This window comes from Pezoporus flaviventris, unplaced genomic scaffold (assembly GCF_033815535.1).
Source record: "Pezoporus flaviventris isolate CSIRO_AGI_PZ_B2104156 unplaced genomic scaffold, CSIRO_AGI_Pfla_v1 ptg000063l, whole genome shotgun sequence".
Classification (NCBI taxonomy): Eukaryota; Metazoa; Chordata; class Aves; order Psittaciformes; family Psittacidae; genus Pezoporus; species Pezoporus flaviventris.
Window position 1 is genome coordinate 8,893,312 of NW_026892611.1, and position 27,946 is coordinate 8,921,257.

The 27,946-nt window shown below is 45.4% G+C and overlaps 1 protein-coding gene across 5 annotated transcripts in view; it reads left to right on the forward strand.

Moving 5' to 3' along the window:
* The first annotated feature begins 546 nt into the window (after nt 1–546).
* The window catches only part of RFFL (ring finger and FYVE like domain containing E3 ubiquitin protein ligase), a 30,228-nt gene continuing 2,828 nt past the window's right edge, over nt 547–27,946 (forward strand). The window contains exons 1-5 of one of the 5 annotated variants that reach the window (XM_061470471.1): nt 547–711; nt 8,818–8,893; nt 20,132–20,322; nt 24,927–25,331; nt 27,831–27,914. In XM_061470471.1, the coding sequence (XP_061326455.1) occupies nt 20,137–20,322; nt 24,927–25,331; nt 27,831–27,914 (675 nt within the window). In that variant the 5' untranslated portion in view covers nt 547–711; nt 8,818–8,893; nt 20,132–20,136. Of the gene's footprint in view, nt 712–3,302; nt 3,411–8,817; nt 8,894–13,607; nt 13,981–20,131; nt 20,323–24,926; nt 25,332–27,830; nt 27,915–27,946 lie in introns of those variants that run through there. The other 4 variants (XM_061470467.1, XM_061470468.1, XM_061470469.1 and 1 more) reach the window with 4 other exon arrangements.

Below are 27,946 nucleotides of genomic sequence, written 5' to 3' on the forward strand. Positions count from 1 at the left end.
ATTGGCCGTAAATTTGCGTAGTAAAATGAGCCTGGAAAGAGTCTGAGACCCGAATGTCCTCATCCAGCCTTTCTCTGTGCTCAAGACAGGCACTTCTGCAGCCTTGTAAGCTGTATGGGGACATCCCCTTTCCCTGCTCCCTCCCATTGCCCGGAAAGTGGTGATAAAACCCATCTCGGGGCTGACAGGACACCCCTTGTCCCAAGGAATGGGGATGCCTTTTGGCACTGAGGACTTGTATGTGTCCATATGTACAGAATACAAGTGTATGTTTATATGTACCGTGTTACAGGTATGCGTGTATGGGGGACTGTGTATATATGCCTGTGTGTATGTCTCTCTATATAGGTGTCCTTGTGTGTGTTTCCGGTTTAATGTAGCTAAGCCCCTGTGCATATAGCAGAAACCCTACGGAGAGCAGGGGTTCTCCAAGCCCAGACGGGGTCTCGAACCCGCGGCCCCTCGGTGGGCTCTACCCTCTGTGCCTCCTGATGGCGCTAGTGAGGCCTCGGGGGGCGGGCCGCCCGGTGCTGTCTAGCTCGCGGCTCTATGGCCGCCGCTCTGGGCGGGCTCTCCGTGGCCGGCCGCCGCCGCCGCCGCCGTGGGCGGTTGCCATAGCGCCGCCGCCGCCGGGCCGAGCGGGGGGCTCGGGGCTGAGCCGCGGCCCGGCCCCTTCGGCCTCTACCGGGACGGGGCTGCCGGAGGAGGCAGGTGAGGGGCTCGGGGGGGGGGCGGGTGAGGCCTCTGTGGGGGCTGCCCCGTTGTGGGGGTGTCGGAGCAGGGGGGGTGCGGGTGAATGTGGGGCCCGTGAGGTGATGGAGTCGTCCCTGAGGGTTATGAAGGGGCTCTGGGTAACGGCTGTGGATTGGGGGGGTTGGTTTTAAGGGGGGGGGGGGTGCCAGGGTTTGGGGGAGAATGGGGCCGCTTGGACTGGGAAAGGCTGGATTTTGGTGGTGGGGAGATGAGGTAAAGGGGCTCCCCCATGGGAAGCGCTTTGCAGGGTTCCCTATGGAGGGCCGGTGAGACTCAGGTGCAGCCTCTTTCCTCGGATTTAGAAAGTGGAGTTGAGAAACTCATTCCTTCTCCAGGTAACGCTCCCAAAGGCACTGCGAGGTTCAGTAGGTTATTCTGCTCGAAACGCTGTGAGAATGGAGGGGTTCTGCATAAGCACCAGCCGTCAGTAGAGCCCTTTGCTTAAACCGTTGTCTCTGGGCGTTTACAGCGTGTCTGAAGTACTGTGCTTGGTGGCAGCGGGGGGGTGACTCCTTGGTGACACGGACCCGAGTTGTTCCCTTCAGGACGAGCTGCTTCTGCTGGAGACAGCAAAGGGGAAGCCGTGCGAGCCCTCCCTGCACCACGCGTTGCAAAAGGAGCTCGGAACACAAAAGCGCTGGGGTGTTCTTCGGGACGCTTTGTCCTGTGAGCTGGTCAAGGTGCTTCCCGGTAGCTCGGTGTGTGACTGCAGGTTGGTGACTGTGAACTCCCTGCAGTGGTCCGGGCTGAGCCTTTGCAGGGTGAGACAGGCTGTGTCCGACCCGGTACTGCAGCTCTGCGTCCTCACATCCTGTCCTCAGCACCTGTGTGTTGGGTTTGCTGTAATACACAGAGGGAAACCTGGGTGTAATTAGGTTTAGGTTACCTTCCCGTCCCTTATAGGAAGAGTGAGCTTTCATACACAGGCAAAGCAGCTAGGGATGAATGTGCTTGATGTAGTGGCTGTGTGATAAATAAAGTGTTGCACTTGGGAGTTTCACGTGTTTCAAGCACTGCGAGGCTGGTCTGGCTTGCTGAGATACCATAGAGGTGAGTATAACGTTAAAGCATTTATAGGGATGTTTTAGGTTTATGGTTCTTTGGTTTAGATGTATTCAGGGTAATGTTTAATGTGAGATGTGAAAGGATTTGTTTTGTTTGAGCTCACTTCCTCCTCTGTGGCTCAGAATGTGTCTGCCATGGATGGCACAGCCTTGGGAGAGCTGTTTCGTGGCAGCTTTCTGGCCTTTCTAACCTGATTATAGAGTTGGTGAAGAACTTAGTGGATTTGCAGAATGCTTGTTAAATTCTCCATTTCACTAGGATGGGAAGTGACAGTGCTGTAAGTTGGTGGGTTTGGTGTGTTTACATCCTAGTGGGTTGTATTTCAAAACTTGGAAGCCCACATTTTAAGATAAATGGTCATTAAGGCATGTACATGGAAAAAAGCCCAAAAGAGTATTAACCTTTTGTTGTTTCCACTGTTACCTTGTTTTTCCAGAGCTGAGAAGCGGAACAGAAAGCTGGGATCTTGGAAAGTTTCTTATGAATTCCAGATCCTTGTATTTACCTACCTCTCAAATATAAAGCCAGGTTGGATGGGGCTTGGAGGAAGCTGCTCTAGTGGAAGGTGTCCCTGAATGTGGCAGGGGGTTAGAGCTGGATGAGCTTTAAGGTCCCTTCCAACCCAAACCAGCCTGGGATTCTGTGAAACCCTCTTAACTCCTCAGCACGTTTTGTGTTCCCAGTGGTGGGGAGCAGGGTCTTGTTTTCATTCTTTGAAAACATAATTGCTTTTGGTAGAACATTTGGGTCTAATGAAACAAAATAATCTACTGTGGCTGCTGTGTTTTCCATTATGGGACAATTCTCTGTGCCTGTGGGAGCTCTGGTGGAGGGTTCCCGGCTGCAGCGCTCGGTGTTTGCACATCCACTCCGCTGGTGGCAGTTGAGCTTTTAATTAAAAGCTGATTGCCTTGAAATTGCTGTTCATGGCTTAATGCTTCATTACTCAAGTTTATGCTGGATTGGATTAGCTTTAAAGCCATCACTTAAGTATCGTGTTTAATTGTAGAAAAGTAGGCTTTCAGTGAGGCTTTGTCTTTCTTGTTGGCAGGTACATGTGATTGGGCTCTTGGGAGTCAACTTAAACTCAGAGCTGAATGCAATACTCTGCAGTGAGAGCACAAAGGAACAATATATCTAAGTTATATTTTGGGGCTGGTGGTCACCAGTTGTGTTTCTGACTGAAATCTCTCTTCTTTTCTCCAGGCCTTCAGTTTTGTCTGCATTGGGGTTGACTTTAGTGTTGTGTTTTAATTCGGTTTTTAGCTTGTGTCATTCTCATGTGTTTTTATACAGGGTTTGTTGTTTCTAACAACTCGCACTGTAAAGTCTTCCATCCTGCTAGAGCAGGATTTGAGTTGAATTGTCAGCTCTATATATAGCAGGGTTATTAAAACTTGGGCTTTAGACTTTGAACCAGCTTTTGAATGGTGAAAGGGTGTAAGCAGATTTTCAGCCAGTCATCTGCTGTGGTGTTCCTATAGCAGTGTGTCTGCCCCTGAATTGCCTGGACGTGTGCTGGAGGCAGCTGTGGAGCTAGACAGGCTGTGTCTGACCTGGTACTGCAGCTCTGTGTCCTCACATCCAGCCAGGTAAAATGCTGTCCTCAGCTCCTGTGTGTTGGGTTTGCTGTAATACATGGAGGGAAAATTGGGTTTAATTAGGTTTAGGTTGCTTTCTCATCCCTTGTAGGAAGAGTGAGTTTTCATACACAGGGTATCTCAGAGTGTCTCTCCTCTAAAGCATTTGACCAGTCCTGGGGGATACAGAGCCTGTTCCAGGGATAAGGAATTAGAAAGTACATTCAACCAAGAACTTGGAGCTTAATAAACCACTTTGCAGCAGAAAGATAATGTGAGATGCAGCTAGTTGTGTGCACTGGTTTGGACACAACTGTGTGTGAATCCATGCTGACTAGGACAAGAGGACCTTTTGGTATGTGGTAGTAAAACCTGAGGGAATTCAGTACTTCTCTGTAGTCTGAGCCCTGAGTACAAGCATAGCATGGCTTTAAACTACCTGAATACTGCTGGTGTGGGCTAAATGCTTGAGTATTGATCTAAGTGTTACAGTCAATGCTATGGTAAGGTCTGTGCTGCTGTGATTTGCATACACCATATGTATTCACGTGGTGCCAGTGTTTCTCCAGCCCTCTTGTGACTGCCCACTTCCATTGTGAAATTCCAGCCAGTCTCCTGCTCCCCAGGGTAATTCCAGTCATTATTCTTGGTAGCACCTATCAGTGTCTCCCCATATCAAACTCCTTTTCCTCCACTTCCCAGACGCTGTCATTATGAGAAGCCAGAAATTAGTACTTTGAACTCCCACTAACTGGCATTCAGGGAGCATGGAATGCTTTGCAGGGGTGAGTAAGTGCAGTATCTGTTTCCCAGGTGGGGAGAATCACATCAGCACTGAATTGATGTCAGAAACAGAACTCACCTGCTTGCCAAGTCTTCTAACCCACCTGATGGTATGGGCCCTCCAGATTTATTACTCAGTCTCCAAAGAACATTGCAAGGTTGAAAAATGACACTTTTCTTTCAGAAACCAGAGTATGACAGTCAGATCCAGAGTTAAAACTCTCTATTAGTTTCTCCCTTCTTTCTCAGCCGGAGCTCAGAGCTGAGGGATGGCTCTGAAAGCCCTTTTTGGCTTTCTCAATTTAGGTTCCCATAAGGGACTTCCTTTAAAAAGGAATTGTTGTTTTCTGGGGCACTGTTTATTCTTCTGAGTGTCCATAAAATCTACAGATTCTCCATGTTAATTGCTCTTGAGGTTTTCACTTTACTCCACAATATTAATTAGGCTTCTTCCTCGAATGCCCTCCGGCTTCTCTGCCACATAGTCTTCGAATAGGAATTTCCACATTGTATTTCAGTGGAGACTAGAGTATTAATTTAACATCAGCTCTTTTTACACTGCCACCTTTTTATTTCTGTTCAGGAGGTTATGGGATATGCTTATAAGAATAAATTTAAGCATCATGTGCTTTGGATCTTTCGGCTTAGCCTCTAGACAGATGTTAAGTGAGACTTTAAACAGGCAAATTTACAGTAGTCTCTTCTGGGAGTAGCTTGTTGCATAGTAACCTCTACTGCAGAAGGATAGTTCCTTTGGGCATTATGTGTTCTACACGTACACATGGATAACTCCAAATTGCAGTATCACAAGTGGCATCACTGAATCAATGCCACTTGCAGTGTGCCTGAGCTTGTATTGGTTTGGCTTGTTCCCCAAATGAGGTGGAAACGGTAATATTGCACCCCGTGGAATTCCACACGGAAACTGATGTGCCTCTGCTTTCTGTTGATGTCAAAATACCTTGCTCAGAAAGCAGTTACTGCTGGGTTCCATGTTTCATTCACCCATTACTTTGAGCTCTTCCATGAACGTGTTGGTGCTTCTTAGGACTGTGCCTGAGCCAAGGTTACGTGGAAATCTGCTGAGCAGTGGCGTTCCTGGGAACGGAGGGTTGGAGAGCAGCAAGTTAATCCTCTGCTCTAGTCTGGTGTTACAATAACCATGGCTAGGCTGGAACCGCAACTGGTGCTGCTGCTCTGCTGCAGTGAGGAATCCCTTCTCCATAGGATTGCCTTAGAGTTAAAATGAAGCGTTGATTCATCTGGTGGCATAGATTTATTTATAGATCCTTGGATTTGATAATCTGGAGGACAAACAGGCCCGTGGTTTGCTGAGCAGGTTTTTAAATGTCAACTTAATCACTGAAAGAAGGCAAATGTTTTCCTGGTTAGATTAACAAACCTTTCTGACTGCACCCATGCACCCTCTTCCTATACATGCCCTGTATTCTTGGCTAGCAGCAGAGACGGGTAAAATGTCAAGCCTGATAGATAGTTGGAGCTGGTTTTTGGTGGTTAAACAATAACGAAACTGTTGTGTGCTTGCAGGGAAACACTGCTCCCTGTGTGCAGACTCCGTCCTGGAGAAAGTTTGAATTGTTCCAAAGAAGGGGCATTTCTAGAATGCAGCTTCTGTGGCCAGTTGCACAGCTGTCTAAATGACTGCCTGTCTTGAGGCCATTGCACAAGCATTGCAGACTAGTTTGGAAACAGTTTAGTTTTCAGATTCCACGGAAAGTGTAGATTTCAAAGGCCCTTTGGACTGTCTAATCACAATAAAAATAGAAATGGAAGCTGGTGTTTCTATAGAGGCCGATTTATGCTCTCGGAAACGCAGGTTTCTTCCAGTCAGAGGCTGATACTTGCATTATTCTTACCTTGTGTTTCTCGGATTGAAAGGCTTATCAGTTGTTGCGTGTGATCGTGCATTTCCTTGTTGGCTTAGTCAACTCGAGCCTGTCCTTGTGCATCCTTTTGTGCAAAGGGCTCTCGGGTGAGACGATTTAGATCTTGTCTCTTACGCAGAAGTGAGAGGGAGTTAATGCAGGTATTTGATTAAAAAGCCCCAAACCTCAGCCTTCCTGTTGACAAACTTCTTGTTCTTTCTGTTCCTGTTGTTATTTAGAACTCTCGCTTCTTGTTACTTGCTTCTCTGATGTGAAGACAGATCACAGGGAGACTGTGAGATGGAAATAACTAAGTGAGGAATGTCATCCTAAGTGAAGGAAGAAATTCCTGAAATGAATTGAAATATGTTGCTCAGCTCGCTGCTGGAGCTTCACGAGTGCATTGCAGTGCCGACAAAGTGTGCTTAGAGAATGCAGTTGGAATTCAAAGCACCAGTAAACGACTACTTGTATCCAGCAAAGTAATGCAGTTAAAAACAAAGTGCTTGCAGCATTTCTTGTTATCTGCCTTCAGAGACAACTTAAACCTGCAAATAGGTTTATCTGATAGTCATGAATGGTGCTGATACCATCTCTGAAGTCTTCTGTGGGTGAAAACCTATTTCAGGATATTCCAAGTGTGTCTATTTCAGAGGTAATATGTAGCACATTTAATGCAGTTTTACCATTTTTAGCTTGTTCACCTTTTGCTGCGTTAAATGCCATTTGGATCACGTTTTCAAACAACATGCTCAACTGCATATAATGAAGCCTTTTCATGCAACGGAACATAGGCCAAACCCAAGCCAAGCTCATGAAAGGCTTTACTTTGTCTAAGTGAAGTAAGATGATCGTTCTTGGAACGAGGCCTGTCTCTTCATCAGTATTTTCCAATTGGCGTGCTGCTCAAAACCCAAGTAACTTGGTAAGGTGTTGTTAGGGAGGCCTGAGCTTGGTTTTTTACTTCTGGATGTGGCTCTTTATAATGCAAGTTCAGGCTTTTCTTGCTCTGTCTGGAATAACAGATGCAAGCTTGAAATTAAATCTGTGATATGTGGTAGTAGTTCCTAAAAACTCCCCCAATCAAAGCAAATGTGAGGAAAAGGCTGTGAACTGTTACTGTCTGCTTGACTGATCAGCTTCAATCCTTGATGATGGAGGAAAAAGTCTAAAATTACTTACTGAACCTTCTGAGCTTTGAAAGAAGGGAATTTTTACAACATCCACCAAAGACTTGACATCTAAAATCCGAGATGCTTTTCTAACCAGCAGTGTGACAGCGTGCTGCCTCCTTCAGACCTTATTCTTGTCCCAGGTACCAAGAATGCCTTTTTTCTTATTGACAAGGCCACATTTGGCAGGGACACTTCTTTAAAACATTAAAATACCTCATTAAGTAAAAACAAATGTATGGGGCAGTATTTTATTCTGCACGTTACCTTAACTTTCACTGTGAATGGGTAAAAAGTTCAAACAAAGCCCAGCAAAAGAAGGACAAAAACCCTAATGGGACTTGCATTGTCTTTTGCACTTGTGTGAAACCTGAAGTTGCCCTCAAAATCATCTTGTCTTGTCCTTATTTATATACATTTATGTGGTTTGTGACGTTAAAATGTCAGGAAGCTCTGCAAACGTGCAAGGAGGTTCTTTACTGTGAAGGTTTGCCGTGCCTTACTTCTGTGAGCTGTGATAGCTCTCTGAAAGTATTTAATACCATTATGATTACAGTACTGCTTTGAAGAACTGAAATAGTAACCCAGTTCCATTCCCTGATGAGGTATTACCTGTATTTTACGGGTGGAAAACTGGGGTACAGAGAATTGAATTGGCCGGATGCACAAGGCATCTGTAACAGAGCTAGAAACTGAAACCAAAAATCCTCAGTCTCAGCTGTCCCATGTTATTTATCCCATTACTAATCTGAAATTAATTACCCAATGCATTCTGGTGAACTTGAGGTCTTTGTTTCCTTCTTAATAGGAATAACTGGATTGTGTGTGTGTGTAATCAAACCTGGGGCAGTTGCTGCTGACCTATTGAACTGAGAAAAGCAGAGCTCAGAATGGAAGCAAGTTCATGCTGATGTTAATGGTGGAAAAGATTGTGTCACAGGGAGCTTCTTAGCAGCAGAACTCATGTCTGCTGGTGCTGGAAGGCCAGATAAGCTGTTACTTGTTTGGGATCTGAGAACAGATCCCAAAGGTTTTGAGGTTTTATTTAAAAACTGAGTGTTCCTTGTTGTTAAAGGACGAGACAGCAGAGTGTCTGTTCCCAACTTCCATGATAGTTGGTAGGGATTTTGTCTTAATGCTTCAACACCAGGATTTAATCTAATACGAAGATCTCATCTGTCAGTTTACAAAGCAAGCAAACCCAAAGGGAAAGAAGCGCTCCTCCCAGATACAGGGAAGCAAAATGAGAAGGTGATGATGCTGCTGTATGGCAGACATTGAGAGAAAACAATCTGCAAACCCAAGCAAATTAAAACCACCCCAAACGAAACAGATTTATTGGTTTATAAACCCCAATGATTTCTGGAGCACTGACTCACCGTGTCTGAATGCTTGGGCTTGCCAACAGCCATGAACTGAAATGTGACCCTGGTCTGCTTGTTGGCGTGGGCCATATATGGGAAATTTCCTCTTCATGACAAAAGTGGGGAATCCAGAAGATGCGGGTCCTTAAGGGCTGTTTGAAGCTTTCAGTACCCAGGATCCTCTCAGTCTTTAAAAAGTAACTGTTTTGTACAGGTTGGCTCCAACAATGACTGCACGTTCATCAATCCTGACTTTCTGCTTTGATCACCATAAGCTGCAGCAGTTTTAGGTGAGTTGTGCCTTCGGCGATGTCTTGTTGTGCCTCTGTTGGCAATTCACACGCATGCTTAAAATGCTTGACAAAGGATCCTAATATTCTGCCATAATGTATGTATAGAGGTGTGGCAATAAAGGAAAATTGCCTTTGTGGGAGGTCATGGGTTTTGTTCCAAGAGACAAATGTTTACTTTATGGTTCGTACTGATGATGTTGGTAAGCTCCTGCGTGAGCTCCTGCAGAATCTCCTCGGGATCTTACCCTTCAACTCAGCAGCCAAAAATCTGGGATAAGATGGCTGTTGGGTTTGTTCATGTCCCAGTTTAAATTCCCAGCCCAAATTCCAGTCTGCATTGGCTTGGGTTTACTAGTCCTTAATGTTCTGTAGAGATTGAGGCTGGAAGAAGAGGCGTGGCAACTGAACATAGGTGGGGGTAAAATCACCAATTCAGAGTCTTTCTTGCCTAGAAACAACCCCTGTAGATGGTTGGAAATGAACTTTTCTACGACGTAGCCTATGAATGTTGTAAGTAGTTCATGCCAGTCCTACTGACAGACACTAGAAGGCAAAGCTTGAACTTTTCCTCGGTTTTCCAGCTCTTTTCCAGGGCTGCATGCAAGTGATTTTGAATTTCAAATGCTTTTGTGCTAAATGGAGGTTGGCATAAAAGTAATAGTTAATATTTATGGAAATGCTTTAAGAGTGCAACTTCAAAGTGTCTCTCAAAGTTCCACCTGTACCAACTTACCTCAAATGAGGGTGGGGTATTTTTCCTCATGCTCAGATGAGATGACTAAGCCACAAGTGAACAGACTTTTTTATTCCCGTATCTTTTGTTGTCTCAGTCACAAAACTGCTATTCAGGTTTGTTGCCTTTTAGTGCTGTACTCAATATCCCAGACCTTTCTTTAGCTGCTGACAAACTCCTGAGTATTTCTGTGGTCTGGGAGAGGAGAGCTTTCCACGCTGTTTCAGATGTGATGTATGTGCTGGTCTTTGTACATGTCTACCAAAGGAGATGATATGCAGTTGCATTGGATTCTATTTCAGCACCTAGTTTGGATTTGAATTCAGATGAATTTGGAATAGGCATAGCTAGGAAATGAGTCTGCAGTGTTTGTACTTGCTATGATGTGCCTCAATTATATACATTCAGATATTTTTTCAGTCTAGCCAAATAAAAACGCTCTTTTTTCAGGCTGCAGTTAAACAGGTTAGAGGTTGCCTGCCAGTCTGCACACATCCTTGTGGCGTGCAATTTTGCTCCACGTGCGCTTTCCCATGTGCATGAATTCCATGGGGTTTAGGTTGAATTTTAGATTAACTCCTGAAATGGGGGGGGGAGAGAGCAGGCTTTGTGTGTGAGGAATTTTGAGGCTATCTTTGATTTCTGGGGGAAAATAGAAGGAAAAAGAAAAAGTAGAAGTTTGCTGTTTAAAAATAAAGCTGAAGCTTGGCGTAAGAAGTAGTTTATGGGATTTCCAACTGGTGGTGTAGCTTATCAGCAAACACTCAATTCTGGGTGTCTGAGACACAGCGATAGCTTTAAAGTGTTAGTGCCAACTGCAGTCCCAGTTGCATCCAAACCGAATGCGGTTCTGACTGATGCTGTACCACCTCCAACCCAAGCTCAGCTGTTGGATGAGTAACACTGCAAGACTGAAGAGTGCACTTAGAACTGCCTCTATTTTAGGAATAAATGCTTTAGAGTGCTTTGTCTCCCTGAATCCTTGTACACCAGGTGAGATAAGGAGTTTCTGTGCCCGTTGCTGCAATTTGTGTTGAGATGCTTCCTGAGTCCCGGTAGATTGGGGGTAAGGGCTTTTATAAGCTTGAGGAGCTGTAGCTGGGATAATGCCTCTTTCTCCTCCATTCCCCTGCTCCATATGCTTGTGCGTCATTCCAAAGATGAGCTGTTGAATATGTAAGTTATCCAGTTGGAGAGAAACCTTCTGTCACAATGAAACAAGATGTGCAGCTGTCTCATAGGCCTCTTGGGCCAAGGAGTTAAATGGAAATATCTTGGTCTCTTTAGCTGAAATGGGAGCTCTAGTGATGTGATGTCAAATTGACATCCTTTCTCCTCCCCTTCTCTCTCCAGCTCCCTGCATTCCCCTCATTTAGGCTAAAAGAATCATTAAAGCCATCCAACAGTGGTTACCTTCTTCCATGGTGAAAGCTGAGGTGATTCAAAGCTGTTCCTTGACGTCCCTGCTGGAACTGTGGAACTGCTCCTGCTTGTTTGTAATATCTGAATGCTGAAGTCATTTACTTCATAGCAGCTCTTTGCAGCAGAGCAGAAACTCAGTTTGAGCAACCTTCTATTCTGGGCAATGTAGAACTTGCAGAGAAAGTGAGGTATTTGTATCATTATGAGGAGGAGGACTCACTGAAAAGCTTATGTTGAGCCTTCAGAGACCATTTCTGGCTTTCAGGTGGGCACGGATCCAGCTAACCTCCCCCAGCTATTGCCACGTGGCTGTCACAGTAGGGTGTTCTAGGTGGGGTTTGAGATGAAGTCTGGAGAGGATGGAGTGGCAGCCTCCCTCAAGTAGAGCCGGTTAAGGAAGCGACATGTTATTTAAATTCTGATTTAATTTTCAGGTTTTAATTTAGCAGTTTATTGCTACGTATCAAATGGTAATTTTAGCAGCTACCTGCTGCTTGAAAAAGCAATCTGGCTGAAAGTAAATCCCAGCAAGGCTTGTGATGGTGTGACTGCACAGGGCAAGAAATTCTGGGTGCAAGGCAGCACTGACCATTTTCCCCATAATGGAAAGGATGGATTGAAATGGACAGTGATAGTCCAGGGTTCCTGCATTGCTCATTGCTAAAGTATTGACAGAGAGCTGCCTCTTTGGTGTGTGGGATGAGAGACAGAGACACTCATACACCCATGCAGGGTGCTAGGAGGGTGGGAAGAGTAATAAAATGGAACACTCTGGCATCTTATTTCTACAGAGATTTCTTTCTTCTGACTTGGTTCACGGTCTGTATTAGAGCTGACTTAATTTTTGTCTTGCTGATGAGCAGCTCACTAGTGTGAAAGAATGCACTGGGGTTTTAAACTGCTTTTCAGCACAGCAGGAGAGTGGAAGGGAGATAGTGACAGGAAAAGGGGGGATTGCTTTAAGCTGAAAGAGGGTAGATTTAGGTTACTATTGGAATGAAGCTCTTCCCTGTGAGGGTGCTGAGGCGCTGGCACAGGGTGCCCAGAGAAGCTGTGGCTGCCCCATCCCTGGCAGTGTTCAAGGCCAGGTTGGACACAGGGGCTTGGAGCAAGCTGCTCCAGTGGAAGGGGTCCCTGCCCGTGGCACGGGGTTGGAACTGGATGAGCTTTAAGGTTCCTTCCAACCCAAACCATTCTATGGTTCTATGATAGTCTGTCTGCTCTCACAGCACATTATTTGGGAAGGGGCATGGGAATAAGGAATTAAAGTGGACTGGGTAAGAGAAATCATTTTCTAAACCTAGTCACCTGGTTTCATTAACCATGTTTTGGTTTGGGTTAACTCGCTGGAAGAATGTTGCTGACTTGCAACTGAAAAAGGCTGTTGTTGAATTTCTGTCTTGGCAGATGCCTGCAGACCTCATTACAGTTAGTAGCCAGAAGAATGTTATATCTAAATATTTCTCAATATATACAGTGCAATTTGGGGTCAAAACAAACAGTTTATATTGAGCTAATGCGCACGCCAGGTACCCAGCTCCGTTTGAAACAAAAATTTCCAAGCTTCTCTTGTTGAAATTGGGGAAAATCATTTGGTTTTACTGTGCTACAGAGGAGAAGGTGGGTGAGTGTTGAGTTCAGGTGCGAGGCTGGGGGTCAAATTAAGGGGTCTCTGCCTTTGGAACGAGCTTCCCTTCCAATGCTCTATAATCACACCGCTTTTTGAGACCACTGTCTCCAATTTACAATGAAAACTGCAGCTCTGTGGTTTCAAAGAAGGGTTGAAGTTTAGATCCTTTGTGCTTGTAACATTGGTGGGATTTGCTGATGGCAAAGGCGAGTTCACTGAACATCTGTGTGTAAATCTTCCAACAAACAGAACATCAGCAAGTGCTGCTGCGAGTAAGCTTGCAGATGACTGTAACAGGGTGCTGATAAACACTGATAAAGCTGCAGAGTGTTCTGGAATACCCACTGTATTTTTTCCCCCATGTATTCAAGAACTCCAGTTCTTAATTTTCCTCTCATTTAAGCACATTTTCTAAAGGCTCACCTTGTAAATGATTTACTCCGATGTCAACCAGGTTCTAGCAATATAAAAGGATCTTTGTCTGCATGATGGTTTCCTCTGTACCACGTAACTGAAGTTACTTCTGGTACTCCTCTTGGAATCAGCAGTGATTGAAGGCGAGAGCAGTTCAGTGAAGCTGTGTGTGGCTGAACTGCTGTGGCCCCATTCCAGCTTTTCCCTGCGCTGCTTTGCACCCTGCCCCAGCGGACCACGCTGTTTACTTTCTGCTCTGTGGGAAATGGATGTCACTTCCTTGATTAAAATGCTGGTGTGCAGCCAAATCCTCTCCCTTTTGGGCTCGCACGATTGGAGGAGCAGCGCACCTCGTCAGCACACGCGCTGCTGAATCCAGCTGTGTGCCACGCTCCTGGATCTGGATGTGTTGGGATGTACTGCGACTCCTGGCTTCTGGGACGCCTGGCGCCTGCATGTGGAGGCTTTTGGAGGCATCTCTGAGGTGGAGAAGCACAGATGCAACTGTGTAATGCTGTTAAAAAGGCTCTGAAGATGGATTACAGGAAGGCACAAGCTGAACCATGAGCCACGTAGTGTCTTCATGCAACGGGGAAGGTCTAAGACAGTGTACGGGCATGGGGTGCCATTGTCAGCCTCCTCTGTCCATTGGAAGGAGCCAGTGGATGTGAGCTTGGAGATGCTATTCAAGTGCAGCTGCTTGCCCTGATGTGCCTGATAGCATAGGCACTTTTGGGTGCTCGGAAGCCACAGAGGCTCACCTGGATACCTGGTTCTCACTAAGCTCAGTGCAGGTTACCTGAATGCCCTGTCCTCTGCCTTCGTAGCTGGCCAGTTTCTCACCTGAAAATCTTTAGACTGGCATCCAAGTTGCTGATCAGACTGGTGAGCAGTCGTGTGTTTGTCTTTGTAAAGATTACTGGGTATTGCATACTTAGATGGTGAGAGACATGAAATGTCTCAAAGGCACAAAACAAAGTGGCAAAATGTCTCCTCTCTCCAAAGGAAAATTTCAGTCTCTCTTTTTCCACCTGTTCACTCGTGTTTCCAGCTGTGATACAGTGCTGATACTCACTGTTTTCAATCTGTGCGTGCTGTCACCTTAGGCACATGTGAACTAGTACCTTTACTCATAAACACATTGTTTTTTCTCTCCTTAGATAAAATCCTTATGTGCTCAGTACAGCAAATGAGGTTTATGTGCTTTGTGACAGCCAGGGCTTGCTCCTGCTCATCATTTTCTCATGCTTTGGACTGGTTCAGACACCACCTGTGCCAGTGTCCTGCTCAGACTGGCAACCTGCCTCCTTCCCCTTGCCTCCTGCATTTGCTGACTTCCACCTGTCCCGACATATGGTTGCTCCCATTTATCATAACTCAGGTCTGTGTGCCTGTGACACGGGCTGATAAAAATAATGCTGCATGCATAGAGGCCATTTGAGCAGATTATAGCTCTGTTATCGAGTAAATACTAATTTCTGACCAAACAAGCTGTGATTACAAATTGGAAGTAGTAGGTTATTAGTGAAACTAATTTTAGCTAGGCATTTCTTATCAGTGCAGGTTTACTGATAAATAAAGAAGTAAATTGGAGCAATGAGCACTTATGCTCATTTGTGCTATTAATGAGGCACCAAGATGGTTAAGTCATACTTTAGCCATTTCAAAACAGCATTAGTGAAAGTCTGATCTGATTAACTTTGCAGGGATGCAACATGGATTAATAATAGCAAAATAATAATTTAAGAGGTGCTTTTGCAAGACAGAAAGTATTTTAGAGCCACGCTGCCCTTTGCTGCCTTCCTGAACAGATTTCAGTGATCTTCCAGCTACTAGAAATGGCAGAAACTGCTGATTTGGTGAAGAGTGTTCATCCCAGCCTTAGTGTATTGCCTTGAAAGTTGTGTCTTACCACGGAACGTTGTGGAGGCCACACGGTGGATAACGGGTTGGGTATGGGCTGTTGTGTAACATCTGTATTTGAAGCACACAGCCCTCCCTGCAGTCTGCAGGTTGGCAGTTGCCTGATGTTTGACAAAAGAGAGAAGACTGAGACATTCTGCAGTAATCTGGCAACTGCTGAGAAAAAGGAGAAGACAGTTTGGGATCATTGGGGCGTTCTGAAACATGAGAAGAAGGTAGTTAAAGAGGATGGCCAGTGGAATGATACGGAAAGAGGAGTGTGATGGTTCAGGGAGCTAATAGAAAACAAGCTCCTCATGGTGAACAGTCTTCCTCCAAACTAGGAGGTGCAAGGGCAGCTGATAGAGCTAATGAGCAAGTATTATTGTAGGGGAGCATGCCCTAGCACAGCTGCTGTTTGTCTTGCATCTCCCTCCCTTTTTGGCATCCTTCTCCATTTGCAGTAGCCTCAAGGGTCATCAGCCCTGGTGTTCCAGTGGTTGAAGGCCTCTCAGGAGGAGGAGAACTTGTTGTGGCTTGTCCTCATGTAGGAGCAAAACCAGCTGCCTGTGGGAGCTCAGTTCCTTTTGATCCCTTAACTCAAGTGTCTTGATGGTGCTACTGCATTCCAGCCCCCAGATTCCTGAGCAGTCATGAAAAGAAGCCACACACCGTCCTTGAGAGCTTTATTAGGCAGAGCTGGAAGCTCCGTGATTGAGAGATGTTCTTTTGCTTGCTGTAGTCTCTGATTGTTTGTACTCTTGGGAAAATAAAGGGAAATTTTATATTGGGACATAAGCCACAGTTTTCCTATAGAGCCAAAGCCTTCGCTTTGATAGAAGTGCACAAAGCATATGTAATAAATCCTGTACGTAGACAGGAATCTTTGGTACTCCAGCTATTCTCACTGTACATTGCATATGTAGTGAGAACCTGAGTTCAAAGACTTTTTAAAGTGGCGATGGAAAGTCTAAAACTCCAGGCTTGCATTATGAATACCATCTTCAACAGGAAAACTTTGATATCACCGGTGTTTCCTGCGGAATGAAATCATACTTGCAAATGGACACAAAGCTCTTGGTGATGTATAGATGATAATAAAGGGATGGTAAGATGAATTTCACTCTTCTGTTAAAATCAGTGAGAGAGTCACGGCATTCAAAGCTCCTTACTGGAAATAAAGGGGAAAAAGGCAGCGCAGCAGAGCATGATAGAGAGCTAGCACTGCTTTGCCCACAGACTGCGGCAAGCAGCTCCCTGCCTTGTCAAGTATTTATGGGATTTCTTCTGGCTTTTCCTTAAAGAGACTCAATAAGAAGATAAAATGGTCTCGCTTCTCCAACCCCAGCCCAGCGTGATGATTGCCGTGTGGGTGGATGTTGTTGATCTCCTGTCTCCACCCTTGGTGAAGCTCCTTCTCCCTTTGCTCTTGCAGATGCTCCAAGCACAACATGCAGTTACGATTTAGGGCAGGTACTCTTTGGCTGCCAGAAGTTATCTACTGAGTGCCTGCCATAGAGCTTTCAGCTTCCCAAAGCCACGTTCAGCTCCAGAGTCAGGACAGTGATTTTCTGTGGCTCCTGTTGGCCAGTATGAACAGGATGTCCAAGAATAATGAAGACTTCTGATACCAGTAATGCCTGTAACATGAAGTCATACCACTAAGTCAACATCTTTATTCAGGAAGTTGCTTGAGAATTCCTGAAACCTCTGGTGGTGTTAACTTTTCCAAACCAACATGTTAGTAATAGGTAACTCTTGGAGCACAACAAAGAAGTAGCTCTTTCTGCTGATAAACTTTTTTGGCTGGGCAATTATTTGTCACTTCAGTGTAACTATGGAGCTCCTGGCTCTGTGCAGCTGCAAAAGGCTGACAGGCTTTATACAGGGAGGTGCTCAAACTCTGCAGCAGCTGTAGCAACAGCCACCCATCTGTCAAAGCATTGCCTACAGCAGTTACCAACTTCTGGATGGTGCTGCCCGCATAGCTCTGAATGGGTAACAAAATAAAGAAGGGAATAATTAGGCCGTAGCAAACGTTGTAGAGAGGTCGAGGAAATGACATCCTGAAATTCCACCCTACCAGTGCTTATTTCCTCACATCTAAAACTGATTCTGTACAGAACTGCTCTTGAAGCAGCTGCTGAATCTTGCCTGCATTTCTTGTTGTTGTCTTCGTGCAGCTGTAGGTAGATACAGAGATGTTTTAGCATCTTAAGCCTCAGTCGTACCCGCTTAAGTAGCATAGCTGGCAGTTAGTAAAGCTTTGCTGATCTGGTGGCAGCATTTGAAGTCCCCATGTAGCATCTACTGCATGTTGTGCTGGTGTCAGTGTGTAATTCTTGCTTTTTAGCCATTATAGTCTCCTGGGATTTAGGAAATGGTAGCAGATACCTACAAAATTAGAGGCAAAATTAGCACAATGGCCACTGTGTAGGCAGAGGTGTGTATATGAGCTTCTTGCACTTGTATATGAGCAGTCTAAGCTGGAGCACGCTGTGTGCCATGGTGAGAGATGGTGGTCACTCACCTTGGCTGGCAGGTACCTTTCCATGTGCCTGGAGGAGATTCCCACTTTGTGTAAGAGCTGGTGGTGGCACAAAAGGAGCGTGGGATGCCTGCTCCCAGCACAAAGGATGTGCTCAGCAGGAACCCACCGTCCTGAGCTGCTGCTAGAGAAGCGAGAGCTCTCTGCTTCTGTGTGGCCGTCAGTGTCAGCACAAAGCAGTTGTCAGTGGAGCATCTTTGTTGGTGTAAGTGCTGCATGTAGGTAAGCTCTCACTGAAACATACACCTGTATGCAGAGGTCCTCAAAGAACTGGAAGTGGTGCACCCAAGTTGTGTGAATGGCTGTTCGTGTTTCCACGTGCTCCTTTCTCTTAAAGATGGGAGATACCTTTGGGAAAACATTACAGAGCAGAGGCCAGTCCTGGTTATTCGTTGTTTATTTATGGACATTTCCCTTCCATGTCTTTGTAGCTGGGCAGGATTAAGGTTCTTCTAAAGCAACATCTGAGCCTTTTGTCAACCTTTTCATTTCCTGGCAATTACACAAAAGTACAACTCCAGCTAAATGCTGAGCTCTGTCTTCTTTTATCCTGCTCTGTGTGCTCCCTTGTGTTTTTCTTCCCCACGTTTGTCATGTTGCAGTGTTCCAGGGTGAATTAGTGGGCTGTCTTTTTTTTTCTTAAGAAAACAAAGTTTTAGGGGCAGGCAGCAGCGTTTACGTATTCTGTTATCGTGGGTGGCCTTCGGTTTGTAGGGGTCCTTGAAACAGGAAGGCAACTTCACTGGGGATGCAGTTTTCCACTGCTGGGGAGGCTGGGACTGTGCAGCTTTCGTGTTGTTTAGATTTGCAAGTCCTAGGAACAAATTAAACCTCCAAACAGCGTAGTTTTGCATAGAAATTCAGGATCTCTGCAATAGAAAGGGGGTATTAAGTTCTGAGTGGGGACCGACAGCTTGCAAATGAATGTGCAGAAGGAAAAGGAGTCATTCTTTGCTGTATAATATCTAAAGTATGTGTTTTGATTGCAGTGCAGAGTGAAAGCAAATGCATGAGAGGTTATTTCTGCTCATGGAACGCTTCTCTCCATGTATTAAGCTCTAGTTGCCAGTCTAAGTGCAGATGATACTGCAGCACTGCGCACATCAGTTACATGAAGAATTGTTCGTCGTGTCATGAATCCATAGAGTTTCACTTCAACATTAAAATGTGCTGAGCCTGCAGGGTAGAGTGCATTGGTAAGCTCACCATTGTAGGCTTTCAAAGGCGTATGTCCACTCCCATGACAGCAGCAACTTTGACGAGCCAAATTCAGCTACATTTTGAAAGGATTAAAGATGCCACTAAAGCTACAGACACTGGAACAGCACCAACCTGCAAACCCTTCCCAATTCAACTCCATCAACCCAAAAGACTTAACACAGCTTAAAAAAGAGAAATCAACAGAACAGGATGTTGCTGTGTTATACCAGATAACCTTTAGGACTCATACCAGCCCCAATCCCTTAGGAAGCTGGAGTTTCACAGTGGCAGTACTTACTGAGGGAAAGAAATGAATTGGCTGTGTAGCTGAGAGATGTTTCATTTCCAGAAGTTTATAAAATGGAGCAGTTGCTGAACGCTATCAGTGGTGGAGCTGATTTTTAAGACATAAAAGAAACATGGTCCAGGAACACCAGTGTGAATACAGAAACGCAGAGGAGGCGATTTGTATTCTCTTTACCAGTAAGCGATGACACGTGGGGTATGCTGTAGAAACTGAATGCCCAGATGCATTCCGATTTCTTTGTAAACTCCCAAAAGCAAGTTTGCAGCAGGGTATTTCTGGAATACTGCTGCATGGGTGGTCTTCCAGGGCTCCAGAACTGCAGTTCGCACTGGACTGTTAGGCTTTTAGGTAAGCGTGTATCTTTCTCTCTGTCTCTCTCTCATTATTTGACTTGCAATAAACCCCCAAGTGATTCTATCTCAAATGCAGTTGTTTTCCCAAGTATGTTACGAGAAGCTGGTGTTTGAATTTCTCATTATACTGACATTTACTCGCTGTCTGATGGCTTAGCCTTGTAATGGTGCAAATTCAGTTGAGAACTGGCGTATGTTAAATCAGCGGCTCCACTGTCCTTGTCTCTTAGCCTTTTAGGTTTGTATCTGTAAATCTGGAGAGGATTTAGAATAAAACCAAACACTGTCTATGATCCTGCTGCTGATCTTCTTTAAACAATGGGCGAGACACAACTCCTGCTTGCTTTTCCCAATGCACAAAACTCAAAGTCAGTATATAAGGTTTATGTGGAATAGACACAGCCTGTTACAGCAAACTGGATCATAGTCTCATACAGGCAATTGGAACATAAAATTGATCATATCTTCACTGTAATCTCTTAACTCTAAGGAATTCCAGTGATAATTCCTGAACTTTAGTTGTCCTTTCTCACCAAAGGCTTTCCATGCTGGACTGGATGTGTGGTTTTTGCATGTGCTTGAAAGTTAAAGATCAAAACTTACAAACGCACTGTCAGAAACGAATTGACGGTGGCAAATTCAAACAGGCATTTTATGCTTTGCTCTCCCTTTCGCTGACAGGTTGTTTCCCATGTCCCTTCTAATGTGACTCTTTCCCTCTTTCAGTTACTATGTGGGCAAGCTGCTGTAATTGGTTTTGTCTGGATGGCTCACCTGAAGAGATGCAGCCGCAGCCAGAGCAGGGAGCCAGAGCCCAAGCCTATTCCAACCCTGGGTACAGCTCCTACCCATCTCCAACCACTTCAGAACAGAGCTGCAAAGCCTGTGGGATGCGCTTCGACAGCTCCTCCAGGAAGGTGAGTTGCAAATGTCTTCCCTGGCACTATGATACGTGACTTCCATTTAACAACAGAGCCACTTTGAAGAGTGCACGTTAGCAGCGTCTGATTTAAGGGCATTCCCTATGGGAAAAGACAGCTTGCCTTTGCTTCTGTCTTTACTCATTCTTTCACCCTTAGCAGGCATAGTTAAAGGTGACTGGAAATGTGGTAGTTAACCTTCAGCACACTTGGCTTTGCCAGGCTCTGGAAGAAGAAAGCCAAACTGCTTATGACCATTTGAAGGAGCATGAGTTGGACTTGAGTTTTGAAATAGATTTAAAAGCACTGATGTCCTTTCAATTAGTTGTGGCCAGAATTTTAGTCATCCGTTTGTGCTTCCAGTAAAGGAGGACCTACAGTTCTCTTTTCCAGACTGTTGTTGCTTAAACTAAAAAGCATAGAAGTTTATGGAGGGTGTGTGTAGAAGAAAGTTACAAAAGACCAAATCCATTTTATCGTGCTTGTAAAGCTCATTTATGAGCATATAGATACCAAAACAATTGTTGCCACAGGACTTTTAGTTGGGCAGCAGTCCCTGTCTAGGGCATTATTTGGCCATGGTGGTTTCTATAATGCTGCTTGAAAAATGGTTTTGTGTGTAAAGTTGTTCAGTGTCTGTACTCCGAGGTTTAAGTGTCTTACATACACAGTCATATATTTTGGGTATGTAAGGATGCTTAGGCTTTTTCTGACAGTAGGCAGGTTCTAGGGCAGCTGGAATAGTGCAGTCACTGCACGTCACTCCATACACTGTGTCATCTTCAGCATTGTCCTCATTGATGTGATGTGCCTTCACAAACACTTGTGGAAGGAGTTACTCTGGATCCAGTGCTTCCTGTTGAGCATAGTAGCAAACAGTGGATGTAGATGATTCTGCTTTTGAAATGATAACAATTCACCCAGTTAAGTATGAATTATACAGCAGCAGTGCTGGACCCATAGTCCCATTTTTCCTTGTATCTTCTGAATTCTGTGTTCTGTGTAAGCTGTCTTTGAAGCAATGTCTTGGATAGGAGCAATCGCTACTGTTCCAGATACGTGAAAACATTCTGACTGATCGGGGCTAGCTAAAGCTCTGGTGCACAAATGTACCTTGTAGAGGATCTGCTGAAACAGTTCAAGACATTCTGCCCCCAGCAGGTGCTGTTCTGTGCAACTTGGCTGTCAGCATAACTGGGGCAGGAGAGTACAATGTGTGCTTGTGTCTGAGCTGCTCCCATTCAGGGCAGGCTATCAATGAAAAGGAGTTTGAGGCTTAGATTCAGTATTGTGAAGGGGGGCTCCTGAACCTTCATTCCACCTTCCTTCTGCCACCACAACCACAGAGCAGTGATCTCTGGGACTGACTTGAGCTGGGTGGCAAAGCTCAAACAGCTGCTGGGAAGTCTGCTAGAGCTCCTCCACCGCTCCCTGCTCTCCAGCAGAGAACTGAATACAGAACTTAGAGAACGCTGACATGCTTGTGGCCATGTTAATTCTTTAATGCTGTTGATCCGGACTGAGAAGTGTATGAGATCTCAGTCTGCTGCAACAAGAGCATGGAAAACTCTGCAGTCTCTGCCAGGAGAGTCAATACCTTTGAACTCTAGTGTCCAGTTAATGTTTCTGCTGGAATACAGTGGACAAAAATGAATTCCTTCTGCTCTGGTGACCATAAGGATAACCTAGATTCCTTTAAAGAAAACCAACCCCCAGCCCCAAAGCAGGATGGTGGCATGGGGAGAGCCTGGCCTTTTATCCTAATTGTACTGGAATTATTGTCCAACATGGCACCTACTAAAAGGGTCAGGGTAGGGGACATTTGAATGTACGTATGAGACACTCTTAAGTAACTGCTGGAGCATCTTTAAAGGATGTAAAACTTAATTGCGGGGGCAAAAATCTCTGAGTTTTTTGGTGTTTTCCTTCTCTTTGATGACTTCTGACCTTAGTTTTCTGCAGCAAACCGCTTCCCCCAAATCTTTCCAATGTAAACCGAGCATCCTTCATTTCCCTCTCTGCTGCTAGAAGGCTGTGGCAGGAATCCTCAGGGGATATGTCACATTGTTATTCCTTCCTCCCCCATTTTCTGATTTCAGTGCCTTCCATTGGCTGACATTTTCAGGAAGATGCTTTTCTTTGCATACTTACAGGAAAAGCTCTGGCAAGCTGGAGTGTAAGGTTAAAAAACCCCCTGAACAACAGTAGCTGTAGTGAGAGCTTGAACGTTGGCATTCCTTCTTTTATCCTGCATACAGACGAGAGCCAAGTGTATCAAAGCCCCATCCTGGTATCTCTGGGAGACTGGCTGTGAGAGCAACCAACCAGGAGCAGCTTCCACTCTGGACAGGCTGCTGATTTGAAGCATTTCACTTGGGTTTGCCTACGCTGTGACTGTCAGTGAGCATCAGTCAGAAGTGGCCTGACCTTTTCAGAACAGGTTTTCATTTACAGCAACATTTGGAAGTAATCATTCTGAAGAGACTGGTGTCTTTAAAGTTCAGCAAATATCTCAAGAGCTGTAAAAGCTGCTTAATGCTGAGATGGTTCCAGACAGCTTCTGTGCGTGTTTAAATACTCGATGCTTAGGTACAGGCTGGGGAGCTTGTTTCCTCTGAAGATAAATCCTACTGGTGAACTGATAAGCCAGAGACAGGCCTGGGTTTATTTTGACTTCTCAACTGTATCATTTGATAACTAAGGCAGGCTTGTGTTATTACTGTTAATTGCTTCCAAACCCCGTGCTGGATAATGCAGCCCTTGTTCTGGGCTTGCTTACGTGATGTCTAACCATGTAAATAAGTAGGACTTCTCTGGCTGGAAGGTCCTTGGCCACACAATGGTTCCCTTTGGAGTGTGGTGCAGGCTTCCCCCTGCCCAGAGCAAAGCAGGGCTGTTTGGGGTTTGGTTGTTTTCTTCCTCAGTTCTGATTGCTCCCTTGTCACAGATGGAAGGTTGAGAGAGGGGGAGTGTTGTCAATGGGGTTATTTCCCATTCCTCTGCCTTTGTGCAATGCCTGTTCCCCTACTCTAGACATGCACACAACCAGTAGTTCTTGTCTCTACCCTGAGTGCTCCTGCAATTGTAAGGTCAGAAGAAGACAGGCAAATACTAATGGGCTTCTATTCTAATGACCAAGTGAAGCAAAACTTCTCAAAATGGGTATGTGGAAATTGCCCTTCCTTTCTTGCTGTGTCACTGATGGAAGTCACTTCTACTTGGCAGGCCCCCAAACAGCAATCTGGAGATGAGGTTTCAAGCTTGCGTGACCAGAGGTTCTCTTTGTGGTAGAAACTTTCATGTCTTAAAATGCTTAGGCAGGAAATGGGGATTCTTTCCACTGTCACTGTAAGTTTATTACAGGGTCTAAATGAGAAGCCTGTTGGTTATAATTGTAAGGGGTGTGTGGGGCAAGGGGGCTGCCAGGGGATCAGAAGGAGCTCATGTAAGCAAGTAGTGCATTTCCACCATTAGGAACATCTGCTTGCTTTGCACTGTGAAGTTAAAAACGTTCTTTAATCAGGAGAAGCAGCTCATGAAGCAATATTTCTGTCTCTGAGTTGGTATTTGTTGCTTCTCTGCTCACATACACTACACACGTGTGTTTCTCCTGGCATGGCTCCAAAGGCTCAGGATGTCAGCATTTCATAGAGGTGCTTGTCTTCTGCAGCACTGAAACCAGTTCTTTCTTCCCTCTGGACTTTTTAAAAGGCACGCAGTGGGGCTGTTCTGCTGCTCTTCCTATTGGAAAACGTAGGATTTGACTTCCCACTTGAACAGCCAAGTGTCTGCAGAAGTCACCGTGGATTGGGAGTGCTTGGAAATGGAGCCCTGAGTGAGGAGACCAGAACAGGGTAAAATAGAGACATTGACCAACAGAACTGAATCTGTAGAGATTTAAACACCCGGGGCCTGCTGTTTCCAAACCTTCCAACACGTTCTGCCTAGCACCTAGCTGGCACATGGCCTGCCTGGTATTTTCAGCAGAAGCTGGCTATTTTTGTTGCATAAATAAATGTTGGATTCTTTGATGTCTGTCAGACACTCAGCATTGCCGTTTCCTTTCCCTCTTATGGCAAAAAAAAGATTCATTCAGTGACTGCAGCAAATTGAGGAAGGAAAAACCAAGGGGGAAGGTCACTCATAGCAAGTATTACATTGATGAAATGGAGAAAGGGTTTTAAGTGGTTCCCTCCAGTGCCAGGGCTTTCTTAATTTGCAGGGGTTTGGTTGTTTTATGAAGCAGTGCACAACTAGGTGTAATTTACTTCAAAGTCTGCTGCCTCACAGGTATCTCCTGATTTCACCTGTGCCTTAAACTGCATGAACAGGTCCTGAATAAGGTGCGGAAAATGCCTGTCGTCTGAGGGAAGAGGCTAAGAATCTAACTTTTCATTCTGGGTAAATGGGGGTTTTCCTGATCTAGGAACACGAGTAACAAACTGGATGCTTTTTCATAAAGCAGGAGGTTTTGGTGATGCTTTATCAGAGGCTGTTGCTTCCTTTGCCTTTCAGGTGGAAGGGGAGCGCTGCCCGCGGCTGTCGCGCGCCTCTGTTGCAGGTCATGGATGGGTTTGATTTTGTTTCCTTCTCGTTACCAGCACGTCTGCTTGGACTGCAAGAAGAACTTTTGTACGTCCTGCTCCAGCCAGGCTGACGGTGGTCCCCTCCTCTGCCACCTCTGCCAGCGGTTCCGAGCCACGGCTTTTCAGCGGGAGGAGTTGATAAAGATGAAGGTGAAGGATCTGCGAGACTATCTGGCACTCCACGAGGTATCCACAGAGTTGTGTCGTGAAAAGGAGGACCTGGTACTGCTGATTCTTGGCCAGCAGCCTGTAATTACCCAGGAAGATCAGATAAGAACAAATCCATTTCATACTAGTGCCTCTGGACAGCAAGGCTTCGTGATTCTCCCACCAACCGGCCCAGCATCTTCTACCTCACATGATGCGTCTCCAGGGTCTGCAGATCCCGTCTCAAGTTCACTAGCTCAGGAACATGAACAGGTACAGTCTCCAGCCGGAAGCATCTTTTGCAACCTCATTCCTCTCTATTTTTGGATTAGCTACTGAGGGTGCATGAGGTTTTCCAGGTAGATGTGTGGCAAGAAAAGTGTTATGTTATACCTGCGTAAAAAGCAAGGAGGGTTCTGTATAGAACAGATGACAAAATACTTCTGTTGTGTTTTATACGTGCTCTATTTGGGTTTGGTTTTGATTTTGCAGTGAGAACTTTGCTTTCTTACAGAGTGATTAGGAAGCAAGACGAATTAGTTTGCACTGCCTTGCTGTGTGTAAAACTGACTTGCTGTGACATGGTTTAATCCCAGCTGGCAACTAAGTACCAGCAGCCGCTCACTCACTGCCCCCTGCCCCTCCCTGGTGGGATGGGGAGGAGAATAAGAACAAGGTAAAACCTGCAGGTTGAGATAAGCACAGTTTAATGGTTGAAATAAAGTAGAATGTAATAACAATGATAATGAGAAAGAGAGGAATAAAACTCAAGACGGATAAGTGATGAACAATACGATTGCTCACCCCACACTGACTGATGCCCAGCTTGTCCCCAAGCAGCGATCAGCCCCCAGCCAACTCCCCACAGTTGCTGTACTGAGTCTAATGTTCTATGGTATGGAATATCCCTTTGGCTAGTTCAGGTCACCAGTCCTGGCTCTGCTCCCTCTCGGCTTCTTGTGCAGCTCCTCACTGGCAGAGCAGGAGAGACTGGAAAGTCCTTGATTTTGGGTAAGCGCTACGTCGCAACAACTAAAACATCGGTGTGTTATCACCGTTGTTCTCACACTAAATCCAAACCACAGCACTGCACCAGCTGTTGGGAAGAAAATTACCTCTATCCCAGCCAAAACCTCAACATGCCACCACCAGCTTTGATGTGCTATTCCCATTCTACACTATGGAATTTGGTGGGCAGTGCTGAACCTTCACTCGGACAACTCCACCACTGTTTTGAGATGCGTTTCCTCTGGTGCTCTGGTCCAAATGTGCCATTGCCACTAGATCCTCTGTGGCTGATTGCTGTGGTACCCGATGGCTGTGTCACTGCTCAGATCTGTCTGGTGTGTTGATGTTGATGGCTTTCTGACAGTTGTCTGTAGGTCTTAGAAGAAATGGTTACTATTGTTGTTTAATTCATGTGCAAGACACAAGCACAGTTTAAAGCCATTTTGGAACTGAAACTGATGAGATGATTGCAGTACAGGTGAGGTTTTTGATGCCTTCTGCACTCAGACCAAGAGAAGGCAAAGCTGAGGATGTTATTCACTCTGCAGTCTGTAATGAACCACGGCAGGGGCATTGGAGCTTAATTATGTTTCATTGACTTTGCTTTGTTTGTCTTTCTGCTATCTGCTGTGGAAAGTTTACTCCGTGTTTGACATCTGCTCCTAGTCCTATTAGGAAGTTAATAGGTGTCTTTAGTTCCCTATGGATCAAAGCTGTGAAAGTGTATGTACCTCCTGCTTCCTCAGCAGCTGTGTGTAGTGCCAAAGAAGAGCTTTCCTGGCAGGACAGTTCTCACAAATCATTAAAAGACCATTTCATTGCCTGGTTTCTGGCTATTGCCATTCCAGTTTTTACCAGCACATTCAGCTCTGTTGTCTTCCCTTACTGCCCCCATGACACATGTCAGCTTGTCTCATTTGCATGACATCCTGCTGCAGCTCAGGCTCTTTCATCATTATCGTTATCCTCTTACTTGGTAAATATTAACAAGTCCCCACTTAGATAAGTAGGATGGTAACGTTACAGTCTCCTTTGTCATAGGGAAACCACAGAGGGGAACGGCAGCTGCTTGGGGGGGGGGGGGAGTCAGCTTGAATGACACTGCAGTTCCTTTAAGTGCTCAAAGCAGCTGCTCCTCCTCATCTCCAGCTTTGCTGCTGGTGGTCCTTCATGTGATATCTCCTGTTTGTCCAGTCCAGAACCCACCTGGAGGTATTTGTGGTTACTTGAAGATGACCTGTTGGCTTTGAGCTGTGTTACACAGAGCCTTGTACTGGCAGCAGTGTACCACCAGGGCTGTCATACCGTACCACAGCATACTGCCACACTGCAGTGCGCTGCATATATATGTGTGTGTGTATAAATTTGGTCTCCTCCTGATCCAGCCTCATAAGAACCTTATGTGGGATCTTGCTGTACAAATACTTTGTCAGGGCTTAAATAAAGTGAGGCTTTAAAGGGTCAGATGGTGATTTCAGTTTCAGAGTTTTACTTATTCTAAGCTTGGTTTTGTTAGTGATGCACAGGAAAAGCTTCCTGTGAGTGTGCCTCACTTGTACTTTGTGCTGCAGTCTGTGCTTCCAGTGGGCAGCGTTTGCAGTTACAGAATGATCCTCGAATCACTGAATGGTTTGGGTTGGAAGGGACCTTAAAGACCATCTGGTTCCAACCCCTGGCCATGGGCAGGGTCATGCTGAATAGTGAGTTTATTTCGCTTTGGACACACAGACGTGCTCTTGGTGAAAGCTTTATTTCCTCTTCTAGGCAAATGGTTACGTGCCTCCAAGCCAAGTTGGTTTGACAGGAGTCGAGATTGCAGCTGAAGCGCAAGCAGAGGAGGAGACTCAGGTTTGTGTGTCCTGGAATTAATAACCAGGAAT